Source organism: Periophthalmus magnuspinnatus, chromosome 9 (genome assembly GCF_009829125.3).
Source record: "Periophthalmus magnuspinnatus isolate fPerMag1 chromosome 9, fPerMag1.2.pri, whole genome shotgun sequence".
NCBI lineage: Eukaryota > Metazoa > Chordata > Actinopteri > Gobiiformes > Gobiidae > Periophthalmus > Periophthalmus magnuspinnatus.
Genome location: NC_047134.1, coordinates 26,134,953 through 26,159,899, shown reverse-complemented (window position 1 = coordinate 26,159,899; position 24,947 = coordinate 26,134,953). Strand labels below are relative to the sequence as shown.

The window sequence follows — 24,947 nt, the reverse complement described above, 5'->3', positions numbered from 1 at the left end:
GAGATCACTTTCACAACGATTTAAGACTGTAAAAGAAATCTGCGTGTATCTCATCTGCGGAGCGACTGTGGTGACGGCAAAGCGGCACAATGTGGAGGGACACGTCACTACCTCTCACAAAACTCCACACTAACTCCCCACGGGGACGCACACTCCCCACGGGGGCGCGCACTATGGGCAGAACAAGCCCAGAGCTAAACGCAGCTTTGGGTAAACAACAGGCTTTTTTTACGACACCGGTGAAAAAGTCACACAACGCAACCGAGATTTATTTAAAAATATGTAAGCTTATTTTTCTTTAACATTACATAATTGATAACTTTATGAAACATGGTGCAATGTATATTATTTATGTTTTGTTAAAAAGGTTTGTCAATGGATAGTGAAAATGGGACACTTTTCCTATGAGATGTAGTGATGCAAGTGTCATCTGGAAATTTTACAATTACTAAGATTAGTAAAGTTAAAGTGCTGAATACTGATATCTGTTTCCCTCCTTGCTCATTGTTGACAATTATTTTGAGAAATTATTAACGTGATCAGTGTCTTGCAACGGGATCAGTGTGTTCACATAGATGATTATCATTTATCATTATTAATAATGTATAACTAAAGGCAAACTGAGCAAATGTGTTATTTCAGAAGAGCGGATCAAACTGGTCGCCCTTCGTACGACTCAGTGCCCATAAAGTAGCTCTCAGGTTAAAAAAGGTTGGTGACCCCTGGCCTAAAGCAACAAGATGAGTCAAATACCGTTGTCCAGTCGTATGCTCGGATCTGACCAACGCCCTGTCCCGTGTGATACAGCGTTCCCATTGGTCCGAACAGGTGTCAATCAAATCCCTCGCGCTCCAGTTCCAGTAAGCCCCGCCTTCTAGGGATTCATTGGGAATGGTGTAACCTCTTAGTGCACAGGCGAAGAGCTGAACAGGGGCTTTAGAAGACAACACGACTGAAAAACAGCAGCGAGGGATAAAAAAAAAACACGACAAGGAGGCGAACGACCTTTACTATCTCCCATCTAAAGAGGTAAGATCTGAATAATCCATATATTTTCCGCGTAAAATCCAGTGCGTCGTTAGAATAGCAACGTTTCCCAAATTGTCAATGGCTTGCGTGCGTGCGTGGGAGGCTGAGTGTTCCTAAATATATTGAATTTTCTGTCAGTTTGTGCTTAAAATTTATATTTTGAAATGCGATGAGTCATCTCCTTCGTCACTGGATTGATATAGTTAAATAATACGCCAGATATCGGTCTCGCTGTGTGTGTTGTTCTTTTGCTAATGCTAATCAAGTGTACACAGCTAGAAATCAGACATAACTGTTTGGCAATTAGGCTTCCGTACATCAGGCCATTGTGCCAAATGTGGCTATTTTTATTCATTTTGACCCATTCCCACACGCATTCATTCACCAGTGTACGCAGACACTGGAGGGGCAAGGTGGGTTTAGTGTCATGCCCAAGGACACAACAACAGGACTTATCTGTGGGAGCTGGAATCGCACCGCCAACCTGTGGGTCACTGGGTTTGACTGCTTTGCCAATTATGTTTATGTCTAGAACGGGATTTGAACCGCCAACCTTCAGATCAGTGGATAAAAAAACAAAAACTGTCCCATTTGATTGTCTATCTGGATATGCATCTCATTATCGTTATTTATAGTGAAACTAGCCATGATCATATGGATAGTTTATGTTGTATATCTATATAATGTGAAAATACCAGCACTGGTTTAAATATAAGGGCCATTAATTTGTCCAAAGCACATCCAAAATCGTTAGGGCGTGTGTGTGTTTTTAGGTGTGTACTTCTTAAGAACATGACATATTTAGTGGACTTGGCTTTTGTCATAGTATTCTGCTTTGTCTTTGAATTTGTCATACAGAACTGCATAAATTAAGGATTCAGAACCTTTTCAGGCTAGGACTATAGCTGTGAGGACTTTTTCTTTTCTAATGGAGAACATTTTGTTATTGTTCTGTTCTATGATGAGATTTGAGCTGTAGAAGGTAGAATAAATAACAAATTGTACTCAGAGTTTCATTCTGCTATGTATTAGGACTAGGACACACACAGTCACAAAATGACTCTACAACAGCCCCTGACCCCCAATATGGAAAAAAGTTTATTATGGCACCAGTAATAACAAGTGGCAAAACGTGTTCAGAATATCTCAGTTTTTTGTTCAACTTTGATACAGGAACATTTGATACAAGATCTCATTATTGTATAAGTCTAAGGACTGGCTGCACCTGAACTGAGATGGGAAAAGGAGCTTTTGGCTGTTTTGCTTCTTAAAAATGGAATATATTTCAAGGACAAGCAAACTGGATACTTTGGTGCCACTAATGTACTTTAATGATCTGGTGATGAACATTTATAATCACACCTGCTCCTGTTTTTAATGTTTTAAATGGACCTGTGTACTTATTTGTTTTTTTGCTTGTATATTTCTGTGTTTGAACAGGGCACCCATGAAAAGGGGACTCTGAAAGTTCTCACTGGGCTCCCTGTAAAAATAAAGATAAAAAATAAATGTAATTACAGAGATCGATCGATATGTTTTTTCATGGTCAATGCCGATACAGATTGTTTAGAATCCAGAGAAATCCACAGTCGATATTCTCTACAGATATTTGTGGGTTTATATGCAGGGCCAATTTAGATTATTTCCCCCTAAGTATTTAATAAAATTTTATTACATATTCACCCACAACCCTGTTTCATTACAAATTGGATAAGAGAGCAGTGTAGTCACATTTTGTACAGTGTCCTCTGGATAGTTAAACGTTCAAATGAAGCTCTATACATGTTTTTAGGCAGTTGGTGAGCCCAAATGAAATCTCACCCTCTGGTGAAGATAAGGCCGATATCCAATACGCTAGAAAGTGTAAATATCGGCCCAATATATCGACCAACGGTCATATCAGTCTATCTCTGGGTATTTGGATTTGAGTTTGATTTGACCTAATCTCATTGTTAGTTTTAATTAAAATATATTAAATGCAATGCCATACTTTAAAAACAGATGTTTTCAAATCGTCTTGTGACCTTCATCTTCTCGCAGTCCTCCATTTTGGGACTTGAGGCCACTGCCCTAAATTCATTTATCCTTACTAAGGTGTTTGTTTTTAGTGTTGTCACATGCTAAAATTTCAAACAATTTTTTTTTTTTTTTTTTTGCAAAATGCTTGATGATAATAATTAATAATTTGTTTTCCACACGAAATAAGTGCTGTTTCTGTAATATTATCATGTGGCCTTGTGCTAGTTCTGATGCAGATCAAGATTTTGGAAAGGTTCAACTTGGTATTAGTTATGTAATTTCTATTAGTTGATATCAGCTCAAATTATCGAGTTTTGTTCGATTTATATGAAAGTACTTAATTTTGTTACTTAAGAACCGTACTTTACTACTTGTACTTTGTTACCTTCCACCACTGTATCTGTGTATCGGCGTCCCTGTTTCTTTTACAATTATGAGTGTAACTGTTTGTCTTAGACACACTTGTTCCTTTTTTATAGCTGGCAATTCCAATCCCTTTTGTCCCTGAAGATATAAATCCAGATCAGAATAATTTTTCCACAAGCTGGTTGACGTATTGTTTACTTTGGCATATTAGGGAACTATTTTTGCCACTTCCTTTAACCAGTTCATTTGGATTCATACATGAAGAGAGGAAGGAAGGAAACACAAGCAACAGCCTATTTGAACTCTGAAATTCTTCTCTCTTAGAACTGAAGTCCACTCCTAGCTGAGGTCATTCTCTCACACACACACACACAAGCAGGAACACACACACGCACACACACGTGTATACGCACGTGCATACACACACAAGCAGGAACACACACACAAATTTGTTCACGTTTAACATAGTTTGGCTGCATCCGGTTGACTTTTGGGTCACACTAAAGGTCAAATCTAATAAGCTCCAAATGTAGCTCGTATTTTAAAATGTCACCCACACAGCGGTGGCATAGAGGAGCCAGTGTATGCTTGTTTTAGACTTCCTTCAATGTTGACGGATAAATGACAGTGTTACTATGGCTTAAACCGGAAACAAGTCGTCTCAAGAACTGGCCTTGACAATTCCCAAAGGCTGCCGTGAAAAGTACAAAAGTGTTTTATAAGGACTATGAAGGTACATCAAGCTAGTTATGGAAAAAGCATTGTATAAATAAGAAATATTGAAATTTGGTGTAAGGATTATCATGGACAAAGTAATTGCGATTAACGATTATATCATGATAGTTATTAAAGTTGCTGACAGTTTAAACATGTTCTGGATATGAATAATGTACATTTTAATACTAAGAAGAGGTTCTGGGTCTAATAATAATAATAATAATAATAATAAATACAATAATTAAAAAAAACAAAACAATGCTTTAATATTAAGTTCCATATTTAAATAGCTGTTCAACATGCAATGTATTTTTATTAATTTTTTTGTACTGTTCACTATGAACCAGATATTCTGTACTGTTAATAAAGATTGAATTGAATTGAACAATGATCTAGAAGAGACCATCTACAATGAGATTTGAGCTGTAGAAGTTTGAATTATGTTGCATTCCGTTATGTATTATTGTAGCTCATATTTTTAACAATATTGTACATTTAGAAAACTTTTTGGGGATATTTTTGGTTTATGTTTTGGTTTCAGTAGTATTGTTTATCTTCTATATTTACTTCATCAATATATCGCAGTTCAAAATGTATTATCAAGACATGCCTTGAATTGTGGTGTTATGGTTTAAGGCGTTGCACATATGCGGTTGTTGCCACCTCCGCATTGGTTTTCTTCCTAGCCATGACTCACTATGTTACATTCATAGAAAACTCAGAGAAACTCACTGAATTCAGATCAATTCGAAGTTCAAACTGCAACACCTTAATTGTAGTTCCTGGGTTCACATGCATTCTGATAAAGCCGTTTAAAGGCCCCATATTAGTCTATATTCTGATCTGTGTTATACATAATTGGCTAAAACCTCACACAGTAAATTTTATATACCGGTAATATAGGACCTTTTAAATTTGACTAGGCTAATTATCCTGTAATTGCACATGGTAGTTGCCAAAAAAAGTCTTGGGGCCTGAAAAATCTAACCAAAAAAAGACCCTACTGTCAAGCCAGAAGTAAGCCTATAATATATTATTATATGCGATAAATATTGATGATCTCATTTGTTTGAATTATATAGATGAAAACTTAATAATGTTTTATACAGTGTTTTTTGGGGTCAATCTTTGTCATGTGTACATTTTCTTTGCGCTACTGGGAAATTTAGGTTACTTTTTTGGCTATATGATAAGATTAAAGCCATAAAAGGTTGAATGAAAAACTTCTTTTTGACGCATTACAGATAACTTCTAAAGTGTTTCATTCTGCTGTTTATTTATTGCAGCTCATGATTTTTAACGGTATTGTAGATTTAGATCTTGGGTTGTTGTGTCAGTGGCATAAATTCATTTCAGTATTATCATTTATCGTCTATTGACCTTATTCGGCCTCGCCCACTTTTACCTCTAAACACTCCACGTTTGAGCAGTATATCGAAGTTCAAAATGTGTTATGGAGACGGGCCTAAGTGCAGACTCAAAAGTAGAAAGTAGTTCACCATTTTCAGCTGATTTTTTTCCACATGGTCGCCTGTGAAATCCATTAGGCCCTGTACCAAAGAATGCAACAGTTCATTTGGATTATGATATAAACTCCAATATTTTACCATTACCTAATACATTTTGCCATTACAGAGCATTTCACAACATTTCAAAAAACATTAGTAACAAATATAACAATTTACTCCCTTTATAGACTTATTTTGACCATGTTTTGATTAGCATTGCTCAACTATGTTCTCGTGCATTTTCCAGCCTTGTCTCATGCTCTGGACTTCCTCTGTTGAATGACCCCATTGAGATTTGGAGAAAGCTGAAGCAAAGTCCAGTGTGGAAAGTGCATCCCTCGTTACGAGTCACTACGGCCCATTTTAAAATAGGCCTGTGGCTCCTGTGAGTCCGAAACCATGCTTTAAGTTTGTCTAAATCCTTTCTTTGGTTAAAAATGCTGAGTTTGAATGTGTTTTGGTCAAGGAGTTAGGGCAAAGTTAAAAAATGTTGTGTAGATAAAGGAGTATTGCATAACTTCAGATGAGTCTTACTTTCACTATGAGAATGAGACATTTCTAGATTTTAGACCATGACGAGATGTGCCTTGAGTAGCGTTTCTATTTCTGTAAGGGACCAACCATTGATGCGTTTTCATTAAATTAATTTGGATCATTTGTGTTCATTTCTGAAGAAAGCAGCTGACAACTTTGGATAACACTATTTTAAAGGGCCCATATTACTATTTTCTGATCTAGGTTATAATGTTGTTTCCTCATCAAAAACATACCCAGAGATGTGTTTTGTTTCATTCACACAAACCATGTTTAACACACAAACCCTGCACATTGAGTTCTTCTCTCAAACAGAAAATGCTCTGTACCACCTTGTGATGTCATGTGGTAATACAGACACCTTCACTAGAATCAGTTCAGTCCTGGAACTGCCAATCTCTACTGAACTAATGGTAAAAGGTAACTGAAAACTTGAAAACTACCGCTTCATGACATCACAAGGTGGAATGAAATATTTTGAGCTTTGGAGATGTAGACTAGCTAACAATGCAGGATTTGACTCAAACATGTGTGAATAAAAAAAAAACAACTCCAGGTATGTTTTTGAGTAGGCAACAACATTATAACACAGCTTAACGCTCACAAGAGTCAATTTTGTCTTTTTAAACTGAATTCATTCAAGTGCAAAGCTAAACCTTGTTATCCAAATGTTTAATCCAACTTTATGAAATTTGTTCCATTTCCCAAACTTGTTATCTGCATTTCCCTGACACATTTGCAGTCCATATTAACTCTAAAGGTGTTCTCATTTCTAGTCCTGTCTATTTGCAGAAAGACAAAACCCATGGAGCTAAGTATTGAGCATACAGCAGTATTGATTTGTGTGTTCGCGTGCGCATTTAAAGCTATCAGTTTCTTGGTTATGCTTCCCAGAACTCAAGGCTGTTTTTCCCGCTCTCCATTAAGTGCACTGCGTTTTTTTTTCGTCTTTTTTTTTTTTTTCAGGGTTCACATGGTTAAAGGACACTAGCTTAAGTATAGTGCTCTAATTGAAAGTCTTGCCTGAGTTCCGGGCACACTAAAGTATATGTGTGCCTTCATTGCTGCTTTCATGCGGTGTTCAAACTATTTTGGCGCCCCCAGTGTGTAAAGGCCCGTTTCCACACAGCTGTATTTATGTTGCGCCATGCCTCGGAATTTCAATGGAAAGTGATGCAGCTCCAAGGTCAAGAGCACAAAGAAACCACTCTCTGTTCTGGCATAGTAAGCAGTCAAACTAGTCATGTGACCTTCGTGAACGAGCCGGCTCTTTTCAGCGGTTCCTTCGCGTGAACGATTGGAACTGGATCTTGTTTTTTTTTTTTAAAGAACCAAATCTATTTCTTTCCGATTTTTACAATGATTTACACTGAAGCAGTAGTGTATGAAGTGCTCACTTTTACTTGAGTAAGTTTTTACCTCTGTATCTGTACTTTTACTTGATCACATGACAAAATCTACTGAAGCAAACATATTTAAGTACCCTTGATTTACAGGCACAATAACAAAATAAAAATACCATGATCATGTAGAGCTTGTTAATACGAACATTCTAAGACCAAAATGAAAAGTCCGACAGCAGCAGTTACAGAGAGAGGGGCCACAGTTTTCCATTGTAAAGTGAAATAGAGCCAGAGTCGATAGAGCCCATGATCACTTCCTATTTGGAACATGTCGGCTAGCGTGTTAGCTGTGTGCAGTTATATGCAGTCTTTGGCATAGACCCAGGCACTTTTCCCCACCCTCTACTCTTATTGATCAGCTTCAGTAAGTATCTTAGTGAGTGACAGGTGCATCTTCAGAGCAATATAAAGATAATAAGTTTCCATGAATGAATGATAAAATCGAACAAATGATAAAATCGAAATCCACCCTTACCACCACTAGCCCTGTCACAATAACATTTGAAGTACAATACATTGCTGCAGAAAAATATCTCGATAACCAATCGAAACCAATTTCTACCACTGACTATATTGATAAAAATATGAGGAATTCATAAAGTGAACAATTAAACAGTACAGTAGTTGGTTCTAGTATCTGTAAAGTGTCATAGATGAGAATTATTTTTCAAACTACTGCTCAAATGGGCTTAATACTACTCCAAAAAAAAAAAAAAAAATCCCTGCTAGTGCAAAGAAAAGGTACAAACAATCTTCACTGAGCCAGAAAAAGTATTGTTTGTTCTATTAAATATTGAAAAAGAAGTTGATATAGTAATTATTGTGACAGGCCTGACCACCACTCCACGTTCATGTTTGTGGAGAGAGGTGCCCGAGACCGTAAGATGCCTCTTTTTCCAATGTTTGTTTTTAGCGATTTAACCACTTGTGTTTTGAATAAATGCAACATTCATAGCCAACATTTATTGCCATCTGTGGAACATTCCAAGCAAAGTAATAACGTTTCCATGGTAGCAAGATGGTGGCAAACCTGACTCCAGATATAAAGATAGTAGTAGTAGTTGTAGTTGTTTCTCATTAACACAATAGACCAGTGGTGTCCAAACTTTTTTCACCGAGGGCCGAATACTGAAACATATTTGAAGCAGAGGGCCACAAACCAGTGTCAATACAGCAAGTCAAAAGGTGCATTTAAAACAAGTTTGACAGAGCCATTGTACCGTAAATAAGACTTGGAAGATTATTTTTAGGTCTGTGTCACAGTGCAATGCGATGTTGTTCAGGTTATAGAGGTAAAATCTCTTCAGTTTGTAGTAAAAAATACTTCCTGATCAATTGGGCCAATTTAGGAGGAGGCGCGAGGGCCAAGAAAAATTGATCTGAGGGCCACGTTTGGCCCCGGGGCCGTAGTTTGGACAGCCCTGCAATAGACCATGGCGACCCCCCCATAGTGTAAAAAGAGCATGGACTAGATATTGGTATAACAAAATCTCACTTTGACCTCACTGCACTGTTCTAAAAGACTGCCTAAAGCTTCTATGTCATGTAAAAATGACTCTTGTGAGCTTTAAGTCATGTTATTGTGATGTTACCTCCTCATAAAATAGATGTCTGAGTAACCCTTTCAAGTCCATTGCTGAAATTGTCCAAATGATTCTAGTGAAGGTGTATGCAGTTAAAAAAGCACACAGTGTTCCTGTATTACCACATGACATCACAAGGTGGAACAGTGTTTTCTATTTTAAAGACTAACTCAACCACATGTTTGGGTGTTAAACATGTGAATGAAACAAATCACAACTCCCGGTATAACACAGATCAGAAAATAGCCCTTTAAATATGAAATACAGACAATAAGTGACATCCAACTCCACAAATTGTATGAAATGAAATTATCTATAAAGAAACTATTAAAATTGATGATGACATGACTAAGAGGGTTTGGGCTGAAGTCAAATGTCCTTGTGATGCCTAACCCAACTGAACAATAACACATAGAATTTCAAGAAAAGCTAGCAACAGCAAACACAGTCCTGCATCATTGGACTTATTGTTGACCTTATTCAGCCCCGACCACTTTTCCCTCTAAATGCCTCTTTGTGGTGACACTTCCAGTTAAGCTGTAAGCCCATTCATTTCAATGGAGAATTTGGGAAAAGTTTTTTGCTGCTAAAATCTGATATAAAGTAGTTTGATTAGTGTAAAATGTTCTGTGTTGATGTGAGCAACATGTCAAGACTGCACCGATTGTCTGGGAGGCTTTAAAACATCTCTGTAGTCGCCTATAGAACTTATTTACTATCAAGATCAACAGCCCCATGCAAAATAATACAACCCATATGTCATTGTTAATTTGAAAACTTCATGATATCACAAAGCGAAACAGAGCGTTTGAGCTTTGGAGATAGTAGTAAACAGACTAAAAATGAATAACCTGAATGATGATGGCGGCGCCCACGGTAACTTAAGGAATAAGGTGAATAGGGATTTAAAAAACTGAATGCATGGATCATTCCAGATTTAGTTTTCAAAAAAATCTGTTTTTCTTAAAGTCTTCTAATAGACCTTTTAAATTTCTCATCCAGGTTGTTCCATATACTAACCCCTCAAACAGAAACACAATAACTGTATAAATAACAGTTAAAACCTCTGATTCAGATGTAAGGCTTTAGAATCAATAGTTCTATGTAGTTGGTTTGATCCTTTCCTGATCCTGGCCTTGGCTAAGCCTCATTTCCCACTCAGGTTGCAACACTATGGGCATCCAGCCTGGAGTCTTCCAGCAGAAGCACAAGTAAACATTTATACAGTTAAACGGATCGAACGTGTATTGTCCTATGTAATACATCAAAATGAATAATTACTTCTGTCATTCAAACCAGTCTTTTATAGTCATTTAATAAGCTAATGGTTTCCACAGCAATGCCACATAAATCGAGAAGATCAGGTTCGCCGACTTAATACTCAACTCCAACCGGTTTGTTTGCTCAATTACATTTTGAGTATTGAGACATGACTCGTTAAGGAGGTGGGTGTGATGGCCCATTCCCATAAACGAACCTGGAGGGTGGTGTGGGGCAGTTTGTTTAGTCATAAGTGCCTTTATGAGCGTGGCACTTGTACGAACTTGTTGGACTCACCACAAGAAAAACAAATCCAAAACGGTTTATTTGCACAGAGATATGAAGGGTTTCTGCGTTTGTGCATGCAGATCATCAGTGTGGCAAAATCTAGTTCTTGTCACAACACTGAGTCTCTATTTCAACACAAAGGAAAAAGCTTAATACTACAGATTTCAAGACCATAATGACATGGGGAAATAATTTTTATTTTAACAATATAGTCATTTTGAACAAAAATATTCACATGAGAGTAAAAGACTAAGGACCAGCCGCACCAAAACTGAGATAGGAAAAAAGACTTTTGGCTGTTTTGCTTCCCAAAAATGGAATACATTTCAAGGTCAAGGTAAACTGGATACTTTGGTGCCACAATCGCTATTTCGTAATCTGGTAACAAACTTTTATACATGCCTGCATCTGTTTTTAATGTTTTAAATGTACTTGTATACTTATTTATTTTGTTTGATTATTGTTTGTATTGTATTTGAACAGGGCTGTCATGAAAAAGAGAGTCTCTGTGGTCCCTCATAGACTGTATATATAAATGGACATAGCTATTCTGCTAGCTGCCAAATAGGAAGTGAGCGTGAGTGCACCTCCAGCTCCGTCGACTCCGCTCTACGTGATCCTGGTGTTTTTGGTCCTGCTAGCATTAGCAACAGGTTTGATTGACAGCATTGCTAAGCTTCCGCTCCTGGCTAAACCAGAGGAGCGTGCGGGAAGGGGCGTTAGTTTTAGCAGCCTGGCGCTGGATTGGCACTTTGGTTTTGCTATGATACTCGCGGTCTGAATTCAGCTCCAAATTTGCCATATATATATATATATATATATATATATATATATATATATATATATATATATTTTTTTTTTTTTTTTCTCTCTTCTTTTTTGTAAACTCTGGTCTGTATTTTGAGCATAAATCCGATTGGTCACTGCATCATCCCTGCTCCAGCACACTTGTTTACAGAGGATTTCTTCACAGGACGCTGTGGCTTTTCTCTTTTCTAAAATTGGCTGTTGTTTGTGAGCACTTGATTGGCTCTTGCGTTGGCTGTAAATGAATGGAATGGTATCAGACTTTTTGTTTTTCAAGTCTAGATAATGAAACTCCAAGGCCTGCCACAACACGTCCTTAAGAACCTGTTTATCACCAGCAAAAAAAAGTATAGCATTGGGTCAGTGTTGCTGTTGCATTTTGAGCCTTTGTGCATCAGAACGGCTTTCTCTAGTGATAAACTTTCACAACACAATTTAGACAGGATATCGGACTAGGCCTATCACAAACTTGTATATCATATGTACTTTTTCTTTCCAGTACTGGGATATTTTTGGTTATCTTTGGCTATATGATCAGATTTAAGCTGTAAAAGGTTGAATTAATGACTTGACTCATTACAGATGCAAAGTACTTAAGTTTCATTCTGCTGTTTATTCATGGCAGCTCGTGATTTTTTTTTTTTTTTTTTTTTTTTTCTTACAATATTTACAATATATACATTTAGAATAGTTTTGTGGTTTACATTGTATTGTGTTTATTATGTCATTGGGGTAAATTAGTTGCTGTATTTTTATTTATCATCTATATTTACACTGAAAATATATAAAACTTTAAAGTCTGTTATCATGATATTCTAAAACCGATCTAACAAAAAATAATGTTTTGGCACTGAGACTCTGTGTCCTTTGTATACTATGGTGGTGAGAGGTTGTGCAATAAGCCTCAAGGTTTGCCAAGTAGCGCTACTAAAAAAACATTTTAGACAGGACTTTTGTTTGCAGAATGAAGGATGTGTTTGCCTTATATTCTATGCTTCTATGCACTTGCAGGACCCATTCATGTTTGTATCTGTTTAGAGCACGACTCCATTTCTGAAGGCACTGCTGCAGTTACTTTTATATTAACCATATCGATTCGCAAGGGAAATTACTTGTATATTTCTCTGCCATCTCTGCTTTTACTAATATTTTTTTCTCTTTTCCCACAGGGCGTCAGTTTGACCGGCCTCTTACAATGCCTCTTCTGATGTTGGAGTAAAAAAGAAGCATTGGAATCAACAAATTATGACGCTAAACGCAATGCAGCTCTTAAAGTTCACTTGGCTTCTCATTGTTTTCATGAGCCTTTCCTCTTGGGCAAAAGATGGTAAGAATCCGATTATATGTTTTCTGCTTTGGGAAAGTGGAAAACAAAAATATTTCTAACTTTACTTAACTTTTCAGTCATTCCCATACCCCAGCAAGTGAGTCTGTCTGAAAACTTGAAAACTCAGCAAGTCTCCATTTCCTGGGTTGGAGGTGAAGCAACGACCTTTGACCTCCTGATTCTACGAACTGAACTCAATGATACAGTTTTCTATGTGAGGGCATGTCTGGCTGTTGTCTCAGCTACTTTATGTCCCTGTCTCTTCCTTTACCTTCTGATTTGCTTCGTATCAACAGGAAACTGTCACTGTAGCTGCAGAGGCCAGTGGTCAATCCAAGTTCCTTTGGACATCGGCCGAGCCCCTGGAGTGCACCTCACTGTCCTTCAGGGTCCGGTCCAGAAGTGGTCAGCTGACCAGTGATTGGAGCAGTACACAGATACTTCAGGGTAAGACTTACACAAAACCAACAAATCAATTCCGGGTTTACGAAAGATTAACTTTTATAATATTAAATGCAGACAATCCCTCAGTTGTCCAAGTATGATCCATAGTAAAAGAAAAATTCAAATCTGTCAACTGGACAGAAAGTTGTAGGAGTGAAGATGTTTTGCTGCTCATCCAAGCCGCTTCTTCATTTCCGGGGGTCAATCAGGGCACTGCTTCCGGGTTTACGAAAGACAACTGAAGAAGCGGTTTGGATGAGCAGCAAAACGTCTTCCTTCCTAAAACTTTTGGTCCAGTTGACAGATTTGAATTTTTCTTTTACTATTTCAGGGGAAATGACAACATATTTTGTAATTTAAAAGAAAAACAGGAGATGCTCCAAGTTTAAGTTTGGTTTGTATGTATTAATGACACAAAAGGTTGATTATTGTTATTATTACCATGGGTATCTATAGTATCCATGTTGTGTATGTGTGCGTTTTAGTGATTCTGTTAGTCTGTCATTACTAAACACTAATGAAACAGTGTCTTTTATTTTCAGGAAATGATAGTCCCACCGATGAGAGAATGCAGGCTTATCCCCAGGACAAGACTGTGCCTGCAGGGTCCAACATTACCTTCTGTTGTATAATCGGAGAGGGCAAGTCATTTGACAGTTTCCACTTTATCTCAGAATCGATTAATGTGACTCGTCTGAGCAGACGTACCTATGCTGCCACTGTCTACAACCTAAAGCCCTCCCGCTCCTATGGACACAACGCCTACTGCAAAGGAAAGACTGAGGCTGAACTCTATGGGGCTGTGATCTTTGTTGGATGTAAGATGATGACATTTATTAAAACCTATATTTATAAAGATCAAACATCATAATTTGATTTATAATGTTTTATTTCTCAGATCCTCCCCTTTTCACTGACTTTATTTGTGAAACTCATGATTTGACTTCTGCTGTTTGTCACTGGACTGAGCCACGAAAAACACAGCTGCTTGGCAGACGGCAAACTCGCTACTCCATCAATGGGAGGTATGGAGCTTAACACTAGCGAGATATTAATATACATACATTGTAAACACTAGGAACTAAAATGAACAAACCAAAAACGTTTGGAATACTTTTTAAACATAAATATTTGTTATTGCAGAAACTGTTCAGTGGTCCACTTGGAGCAGAACCGAAAGCAGTGTAGCTTCCCACGTTGGGAGGAAAACTGGAAACTGTTGGGCTGGAACCCTCTGGGAGAATACAGTCTGACCGACATAGCTGATGTCCGCTCCAGAGGTACAGGTTCCATCTCTCACATCAATACTGTTTGTTTTAGAGACACTTTTAACTTCTATTATCTCTGCCCAGTTGTCCCACTGCCACCAGAAGAACTCAGCACTGTGGCCAATGCTCGTAATGCAACGGTGACATGGCAGTGGAAACTCAATCACTATGTTTCGCTCCCTCTTGTTTGTCAAGTGGAGCTCATGTCCAGCGATGACAAAACGAAGGTGAGGTGACAGGGCCTGTGAGCATGTTGACAGACGTTTCAATAACTAAGTCAACCCGTTTGTTTGTTAACCCGTTTGCAGCTGTTCTAGTGTCCATAATGAGTGACCTTTTACATTTATAACGCAGAGATAAATTACTTGCCCTTTATATTGTACAGACATTAAAGGTCCTATATTACACAAAGCCATGTTATAATGTTGTTATATCCTCAAAAACATACCTGGAGTTGTGCTTTGTTGCTCTGTGTATACAGTGGTAGTTTTCAAGTTAACACCTACCTTTTATCTTTAGTTTAGTAGAGACTGGCAATTTCAGGACTGAAATGATCCGAATGATTCTAGTGAAGATGTATGGAGTTTGAAAACACAGTGGAGCTCTTCCTGTATTCCCACATGACACCATAAGGTGGAACAGAGTGTTTTCAGTTTGAGGGAAGAACACAGCCTAACTATGCAGGGTTTGTGTGAAACATGTGGGAATGAAATAAAACACAACTCCAGATATGTTTGTGATGAGGAAACAGTGTTATAACGTAGATCAGAAAACAGTGTAATATGGGCCCTCTTAAAAGCCATCCACACATCCATACATAGTCACTATTGTGTCTCTTTAGCGTACCTTCTCTGGTGTTGGTTTGCGGTCTGCTACTCTCTTGGACTTGTATCCTTATGAAGAGTACAGCGTTAAAGTCCGCTGTGGAGCTCAGCAGAATTTCTGGAGGTGGGGAAACTGGAGCAAAACCATTTCCTTCCAAACTGATAGTGAAAGTAAGTGTGTGTTATAGCTTTTCCATTTTACTTCTTTTTTTTACACATAAAATTGGATTTGTTCTTGTAATATTATTCTCTTATAATTTTGTTTCTGTATAGTTCCAAGTGCTCCTGATGTGTGGATGTGGATGAACGGTGACACCACTGGACAGATATTATGGAAGGTAATTGTTCATAATATTTTTTCCTCGATAGACACATTGATATGACGTTAGAATGGGCAGCAGTAGCTCAGTTGGTGGAGTGTTTATCTCGACCTGTAACTTGGCCAGGTGGTGCCACTTGCTTGTATCCATAGAAAAAGCTCATTTTTATGCTACACTGTTGAACATCCCAGGCAAAACAATAATCAGAATTGGGTTTATTCATCCATAAGGGGAAATTATTTTCATTAGACATGAAGCTGACCAGCGGAATAATAGAGTTATCAAACAATAAAGTTTAAATACATTTTTACATATCAGTAGCTTAAAGAAATTAGTACAATAGGTTTTGATCAACTAAATCCCCAGTGAAAATAAAATAAGCCTGCATTTTAACTTAAATTATAAAAATATAGTACCTTCGTAGCATATTTACATTTCAGTAATCTCAGTTTTACAGCAGTGAAGTAAGAAGAGAATATTGCAAAAAGTTGTACAGAGACTTCTACAGCACAGATTCCACAGATTGATGGAATCGAATTTCCTGTGTATCTCAGTGAAACAGCATGGAAACATTTCCATGGAGATGAGCTCTTGGCAGATGCTCCACAAAGGTTACACAGTGTACCTTTTAAATAGTATTGAATTAACAAAAACGTACTAAACATACTTGTGTACAAACTGAGCTACTGTCGCCCCATTTAATAGTAGAGTGTTTGTCCACTGATCTGTGGTTCGAATCCCGCCCTTGACATAAACATCATTGGTTGAGCGGTCAAATCCACAGACCCACACAGATTAATACTGTTGTTGTGTCCTTGAGCAAGGCACTTAACCCACCTCTCCCCAGTGTCTGCGTACACTCATGTATGAATCTGTGTGAACGGGTGAGTGGTTCCTTGATGTAAAGCCTTTGTATGTGACCATTTACCATTTAAATATTTGAAAATCTTTATACACAATATATACACACAAAATAAGAAATGATTAACGAGATTTTAAACTGTGTCATATTTCTAAATTACTGTAATTTGTTTGCACAGCCATATGAACCAAGAAAGAGCCATGGTCCCATCGTCAGTTATGAGGTGACTCTGTGGAGCCCTGATGACATCACCCGGCACACACAAATCGTTTCCCCGGAGACGTTTGCGATGCCCGTCAACCTCTCGGGCATTAGCATCAACAACACCAAAGTGATCGCAAGTGTTGTCGCCAAGAATCCAGCTGGGCTCTCACCACCTGAAAGTTTAGGCCTGCCTCTCCATGTGAACGGTATGGAAAACAAGAATAAAGATTTAGGCAAAAAGCGAATGGTTTTGTTCATGTTGTATAATTTTATTGTTTCATAATTTCAAATGGAGGACAGGGGCTTATGGGAGATTCACTGTTTCTACAAGAAATATCCAAACGTATGGTCCACAAATGTTCACCTTATTATTTTATTTTGTTTTAATAATGATGACGATAATCATAATAATAATATTATCATTATTATCTTTTTTTTTTTTTTTTTTTACTTTTACTTTTACTAAAATTGATCGTTGACACATAGTCACACACCTATAGATTAGATTACAGATGACCATTTCCTCAGGTTTATCTCTCTTCAGTTTTAGAATTCAAGTAAATCTTTATTATATTTTAAGGAATTGGCTCCACAAGCTTGCCATAATAATCTTATGTCTTAAAATCCTTTAACTGACAACAATCACATCTAAATAAGCTTAATCGACTGTTGCTGACAGGCTCAACAAGCCTCGCTTCAGATTGGCTCTTTGATACTCTCGGTCAGAATTCCAAGTATGGAACTCTGCTCCAAATTCACCCCTATAACTGTAGCCTCCATGAGCTTCATTTGACTGGAACCGAACGCTATGGGTGACATCACACTCTCCCAGTCCATTTTATTTATACAGTCTATGCCATAAACCAGGTCAACCTGATCTGCAGTCAGTTAAACAGTTTAAAATGGAGCTGAAGAGATTCTGTGGTGGAATTTACTGTCGGGATTCTTCAAGTTTGCAATCTCACATGAACCCAACCAATTGATTTCTGCTAAATAACATTAAACATCTTTGTTGTTACAGATCTGGATTCAGAGGCTATCACCAAAGTAGATTTCAGAGAGGGGGCGTTTCCTCTGTCCTGGCAGAGCGATGCCAACAGTAGCTGTGGTTACATTGTGGAGTGGTATGAGGCCTCGTGCCAGCGTGACTGCCCTGTAGAGTGGATCAAAGTGGGAGAAGAAATCACCAATGTGTCCATCAAATCAGGTAAGATCTATGTAATGTCTCATAGAACATTATAGAATAGTTATTATATGATTTATGTTTTTAAAAGTCCCATATTACTCGAAAAGGACTTTAACATACTTGGAGTTGTGTTTTGTTTCATTCACACATATTTGAGTAACTGAGTTTATTATTAGTCTGTCTACATCTCCAAAGCTCAAAATGCTCTGTTCCATCTTGTGGTGTCATGAAGCCGTAGTTTTCAAGTTAACAGCTCCTTTTACCTTTAGTTCAGTGGAGGTTGACAATAGGGCTGAAATCATCCAAATGTTGTATGCAGTTTAAAAACATAGTGGAGCACTTCCTTTATTATCACATGACATCACAAGGTAGAACACAGTGTTTTCTATTTAAGAGAAGAACTCAGCCTAAATGTGCAGGGTTTGTGTGTTAAACATGTGTGAATGAAACAAAACACAACTCCAGGTCTGTTTATGATGAGGAAACAACATTATAACACAGATTAGAAAATACTGTAATAAGACAGTGGTTCTCAAACTTTTCACACCTCATAAGTACCACAAACAGAAATATTTGGCATTCCTAGTACCACCAGATCTAAACCAGGTCTAAGACGGTGCTCAGTAGGTCTCAGTTAAGGTTAAAGTAGGATTAAATTTTTGATACATTAGTTCTAAACAAAAAGGGTCAAATCTGGATTAAACTGACCAAATATTTGAAATGCAGACATTTCAAATATTTAAATTTGAATTTAGAGTAATAGCTCACGCACCTTCACAACCCCCCCCCCCATTTCAAAATGAATGCTATGTGATGAGATTACTGTAGCAAAGTCTTGTATATATCTATATTAATTTTGTAATATTTTGCTTTTACTCAGTTTATCACTGTATGTTATTGTATGTGATTTTTAATGGTGTCAATAACAAATTTTGAAGTACAGAGATATACAGCAATAAAAGATAACTACACTACTTTATGCCACTGATACAAAAATGACAATGCAAGATAATCCTTGTAAACCACTTTTAAATGGATAGTATCATGGCATGTGGCATACTCTGCAACATGTAAATAACAAAATGAAGCAATAATTGGCCACAATTGAAACACAAAGTAATTGAAAGTGCTTTACAGAATAAGAGACTTTAAAATCACAATACAAACAAATCAAAACATAAATAATCATCATAGCATTAACATTAAAAGAGAAGAATGCAGATTAAAATGGCACTAACATGCGGGAGACATTGGAAATATATTGTTCCAGCTTTCATATATTGAACGATAAGTCTGTATAGTAATTATCAGGCCTATAAACAATAATGTTCTGTCTGTGCTCTCAGATGCCTTCGAGCCAGGCGTGAGATACTACTTCTCCCTTTACAGCTGCTCATCAGAAGCCCCAGAGTTACTAAAGCGATGGGAAGGATACACACGGGAGCTGGGTAAGTTGATTACAGTATCAGAAAACCAACAAATAATTCTCCATGATTTTCTTCAATGCTAATTTTGATTGGTTCTTGTACAGCTCCTTCCAGTTCTGTGCAGCTGTCAACCGAACAACAGGACTCGGATATTCTAATCTCATGGAGCGAAATCCCGTCAACCCACCGAAGAGGTTTTCTCCTTGGATACAATGTTTATTTGAATAATGGCTCCCAACTCACAAAACTTGGTAAATGTCCATTTTAATCTCTTTCGTATTTGCAGAAAATCAATTGGCTTTTTGTTTCTAAACCTAAATTATTTCCAATTCTCTTCTTTCATCCTACAGCCTCATTATCAACCCAGGAAAACAGTTATACAGTAAAAGGCTTTCCTCTAGGCTCCTATAAGTTTACTGTGAAGGCATTTACTTCAGCGGGGGAGGACACTGGAGGGACGGCTTCAATCACACTAGAATCATCTGGTACATTAATATAATGGAAGTTAATGTTGGTACATATTATTCTATGGATTTTCTAACTTGTTTTGTTTGGATTTATATTATAGCTGATTGGCTGATTTTTGAAATTCTGGCAACCCTGGGAGTCACAGCGTTAGCCCTGATAATTGTAACGTTTGTCTGCTACAAGAAAAGGAAATGGTATTGTGTCTTTTTTTATATTGTTTGACTAGAAATGTTCTATTAAATTACTGATTGAAATTGTATTTTCTCAGGGTAAAAAGTGCATTTTATCCAGCTATACCAGAGCCCAAAGTGCCCAGTGATTGGTCCACGCCACACGTAAGTTTTGGGTTCTTTTTGTAGCTAATTTTGTAAACTAAAAATCTTTTAAGCAGTGGTTCTCAAAGTCTTCACACCAGGAACTACCACCAGGTCTAAACTAGGTCTAAAATGGAACTACACAATTATTATAGCCTATATACCTAAGATGTATACTTAAGCACAGTACTTTACTACTTTTACTTTGTCTTTATGCAGGGGTGCAATGTAACAAACAGATAAGTAGTATTGTTTTTTATGTGCCTTACAGGGGACACTGGATGTAAAACCTTCTCCACATAGTATGGTTCATATTGTGGAAAAACCTGAGTGGGACTCCAGTAAAGAGGTTCTTGTGGTTATACCCGAAGAAGACGAGGATGATGAAGGCCAGGGCATCCGAGATGAACCAGTCGACACAGATGAGCCGACATCATTACGCTATTACAACCAAGTGGTAGACGAACGACCTATAAGACCGCGTTACCCAGACTCCTCTGCTTCCTCTGCATCATCAATGGATTCTGGCCGCACGGACGTGACTTACACTGGTATTCAGACGTCTGGATCTTCTTTGGTCTTCCAGTCCGATTCACAAAGCTCCTCCGACCAGCCCCTAGTTGTCCCGGAGAGCTGTGGGGGGGCAGATGGAGGTTACAGGCCTCAAATGCAGCTTCCACCTGAAAATGACAATGCTAGCTTAGCTCAATCTCATTCATTACCAGAGTCACAAGCTTGCAGATCAGGTGGGTACAGACCTCAAAACAACTGGCAGCTGGACTCTCCCGATGAAGCGGATGAGCGTCGTAGTCTCGCCCCCTCTTTGGGATCTCCTACTTCTATTGCCTCCACTCAGTTCCTCCTTCCTGATCAATCTTCAGATGAACTAGCAGAGGAGAAGCACCAGTCCTCTGCAGCAACTTGGCTCACTAACTTGTTGTCTACCACAAAGCCATGATTTTGTAATTTTTTTCTCTCCCTCTCTGTCTCCCTCCCTGTTTTGGGCTAGAGGAGAACACAGGGTTTCTGACACCCACCTCCCTTTACCAACATGCAGTTCCAACAACAGGTCCCACTAATGTAGCTCATTAAGATTGCACTTCGAAGGATATAAACAAATGTGTTATTTCAGTGAAAACACTACAATGAGTTTTATGGCAGAAATTCAATTGTATTAAGGTCCCTGTTATATTTTTATGATGTATCTTCTGTGTTTTGTTGTCACTACATCTCTTACCACTTGTAAACTGACTGGAAATGAGAGAAACTGTATCCAAAATATGTAGGATTGACAAAAGGGAGTGCAAGTAGGGTAAATCCTTTGCCGTTTCACCTTTTATGTTTAATTCTGTGTATTTTTAAGATGACATAAGCTACTGAATGATACATTGGCTTGTAAAATGAGTCTTGGTTACTGCAGTCAAGTGGTGCTCAATTGTGTCTGGAATAGAGTGACGAACCCAGCGCCCAATGTTGAATAAGCTACAACTCAAATGTTTTGTTTTGTAATTTTGTCTTCCGTCATATTTTATTTTTTTATAATTATATTTTTGTGTTCTTTCAAATTCAGGCCAGTGTTCAATTCTGATATGCACTTTGTCTAGTATTACCCCACAATACACTGAAAATCTGTCTAATTTGCCTTATGCAATATGCTTCCAGTTACTTCCAGTTCTATGGCTTCCTCTTAAAAGCTTCTGAAAATAAAACGTTATATAGATTGTTAAAGTGATAAGAGAGAGAATAAGCATTATGAATGTTGTATATTTTACAGATGTTGACCATTTTGGTGTTAATCAAAATCTGTGCAATTACGTATCAGCCCCATAGACTATATATAAATGGACATGGCTAACGCGCTAGCCGCCGCATTCCAAATAGGAAGTGATCATAGAAAACTGTTGCCCCTCCCTCTGTAATTACTTCTGTCAGGCTCGTCATTTTGGTCTTAAAACATTCATATTAACCCGCTCTAAGTGATCTTGGTATTTTTATTTTGCTTTTGTGTCCCTAAATCAAGATATGAACATTAATAAGAGACAAATTAGCTGCCTTCTTTCCCCGAGGTCACTCCCGCTAGTGTTGGCAACAGGTTTGATTGACAGAATTGCTAACTACAGTAGGGGACATTACCTTCCACAGTTTTGCTCCAGATTGACTCTTTGGTTGCTGTGATACTCGTGGTCAGAAATCCAAATACGAACCTGGCCTCAAATTTGCCCCTATAACTGCTAGCCTCGCTGAGCTTCTTTTAATTGGAGCCAAACGTTATGGGTGACTTGGTTCACTTCTTTATACAGTCTATGGTCAGCCCCCTATTTACCTTCTTTAATATTTAGATTCCAGTTGCACCAATCATTTCTGTTATGTTCAGATATTTCAAACAATTTATATGAGTCATCACCAAGTTGTCATAGTGAACAGGTCTAACTGATTCAAATAATAATTTTCTATTGGTTTTGGGAAGACTCTTGCCAGCGAAGAAGCTTTAAACTACTGTGATGTTAAAGGTGACGACAGTAACACTATAGCTGCACTGGTAACTGACTGGCAGGGACACAGCGTTGACTACTGAAACAATGCATCTCCTTTTTGGTCAAATGGTTCCTATAACGCTGATCTTATGAAAAAGACAAATGCAATGTAAATTACTGGCTCGTTAATCATTTAAAGATGTACTATGTAACATTTCTGGTGGGATCAATTGCTCAAACATACCTGAAAGCATGCAGTTTTAACCATGAGTGGGGCTCGCCTCTCCACAGATCTGACTTCTAACTTGGCCCGGTAGCTCCACCTGCTTCTCTTCATGGAGGTAGATGTTTACTGGCATACTGTGGAACATTCTAACCAAAGTTGTAACATCCCATTGAAGAGAAGTAGGTGGCACATTATTTTCCATCAGAAAAGTTACATACAGGAGCTTTAAATGAGGAGTTTGAGTGATGGCAGTGGATTGGTTGGGTTTATGGGGATTAGTAGTTACAGATATGTTTTTCTTCAATCCCTTGTCTTGGAGATTTCTATATGAACGCTGTGTGTTACATTATGCTTTTATGTTGATTTGGATCAACCCTTTTTGTTTTTGCCAAGTCTTTGTCTATGAACTGTTCAGGCAATTTAAAGTTTACCCAATGCATTTAACTTGTAATCCACTATGTATAAATATCAGCACTAACATTGTAAAAATAAGTGGATCGAATTGTCACGTAGATCAAGATACTCTAAATGTAAATGGTCTTTATAAAAATTTGTGAGATGTACTAGAGTTATGATAAAGGATGGGACGATAATTTATGTAATCATGAGAATCGCCAACAAAGATGATCGCCATTATATCACCTAAATGTGCAGAAAAAAGCTATTTAACCACAGGGGAGTCAACAGGGCGCAGGGGCAAAGGGTCCATTATCCCAGGCCCCAGGGTCTTTGTGAGTCTTCTTGACCCGGGCCCCCAAATTTCTGTTGAGGGCCCTGCTTATCCATACTGTTCTCTTAGTAGATTGTGATTAGTGAAAACAAGTACAAAGTACAATTACATAAAAGTTGTTTAAACATGGAACTTATTAACATTAAAATATAATTATTCATGTGGATAACATTTTTAAACTGCCAGCAACTTTGATTGTTATTGTGATATAATCGTTAATCGCAATTATTTTCGCTATGATAATTGCAACACAAAATTTCAGTATCGTCCCATGCAGAGTTATGATATTGGAAAGTTAAAACTATGCTCTTGTCACAGCTGTATTACATTGCTGCATTATGTATTTGATAAGGCCAGAGTATCAATCAATCACAACACAAGTTAATAAAAATAATGTCTTTTTCTGTAAATGCAACCACCTTCTGAGCCACTTAGCATACTTAGCTTAGCATACTTTTCCTCTGACCTCTTTGGTATTTTTTGCTGATCTGCTGCATGCACTGTTAGGAAACATTAGAGGCTTTAACACTGCGTTTACCATATTGTTTATACTTCACAGCTTTAAGCACTAACTCTGGACAACTGTGCATGATGATGTGAATTGTATGTGACATGCCGGAAGAAAGCTTTAAATTGCTACCTGTTACTGCAATAAAGATATTTCTCTGAACATTATTCGGAGGCAATTCATTATTTTTAATATGGATTTTAACATTTTTATTATAAGAGAAAAAAATAAATATGGGTGACAGTAGCTCAGTTGGTAGAGTGTTTGTCCAATGATCCAAAGGCGGGCAGTTCAAATCCTGCTCTCAACATAAAAAAACAAATGGTAGAGCAGTCAGACCCACTGACCCACATGTTGGGTCAGCTCCCACAAATGAATGCTGCCATTGTGTCCTTATGCAAGACACTTAACCCACCTTTCCCCCATTGTCTGCGTGTGAATGGGTGAGTGTGTTCTTGATGTAAAGTGTTTGGGTGCCTTAAAGGTGGAAAATCGCTATATTAGTGGTTTTCAGATTCTAGTCCAGACCTGGGCAAACTAAGGCCCAAGGGCCACACACAGCCCTTTGGGCTTATTAATCCGGCCCGCCGAACGTGACCAAATTATATTTAAGGTAGGTATTTTAGGTAAGGGTAAACCTTATTCAAAGTTTTTCTGCTGTGTTTGTTTAACTGAAATTTAATAAATTAATTATTAATTTAATTAATATATTTGGAAAACAATGAGTCTTGCATATTCATCTTGCATATACATGTAATATATACATATATATATCCTAAAATTTTAGAACCCATTGTGGCCCGTGTGTCAAAAGGTTTGCCCACTCCTGGTCCAGAATGTGATGATGTCAT

At 37.8% G+C, this 24,947-nt stretch overlaps 1 protein-coding gene across 1 annotated transcript; it reads left to right on the top strand.

Moving 5' to 3' along the window:
- Positions 1-877: 877 nt before the first annotated feature.
- On the top strand, positions 878-24,262 carry lifra (LIF receptor subunit alpha a). Its single transcript, XM_033972288.2, has 18 exons — positions 878-1,029; positions 12,684-12,841; positions 12,919-13,055; positions 13,138-13,288; positions 13,828-14,103; positions 14,184-14,310; positions 14,429-14,565; positions 14,638-14,780; positions 15,395-15,548; positions 15,651-15,715; positions 16,738-16,969; positions 17,785-17,970; positions 19,296-19,397; positions 19,481-19,627; positions 19,727-19,861; positions 19,945-20,038; positions 20,113-20,179; positions 20,430-24,262. The coding sequence occupies exons 2-18, from the start codon at positions 12,760-12,762 to the stop codon at positions 21,114-21,116; spliced, it is 2,922 nt and encodes a 973-aa protein (XP_033828179.1). The 5' UTR covers positions 878-1,029; positions 12,684-12,759; the 3' UTR covers positions 21,117-24,262.
- The last annotated feature ends 685 nt before the right edge of the window (positions 24,263-24,947 follow it).

Coding starts and splice junctions, on each gene's coding strand:
- lifra (XM_033972288.2), top strand. CDS start 12,760: ATGACGCTAAACGCAATGCAGCTCTTAAAGTTCACTTGGCTTCTCATT. Junction 14,566..14,637: donor AGCTGATGTCCGCTCCAGAG/GTACAGGTTCCA, acceptor ATCTCTGCCCAG/TTGTCCCACTGCCACCAGAA. Junction 16,970..17,784: donor CCTGCCTCTCCATGTGAACG/GTATGGAAAACA, acceptor TTGTTGTTACAG/ATCTGGATTCAGAGGCTATC.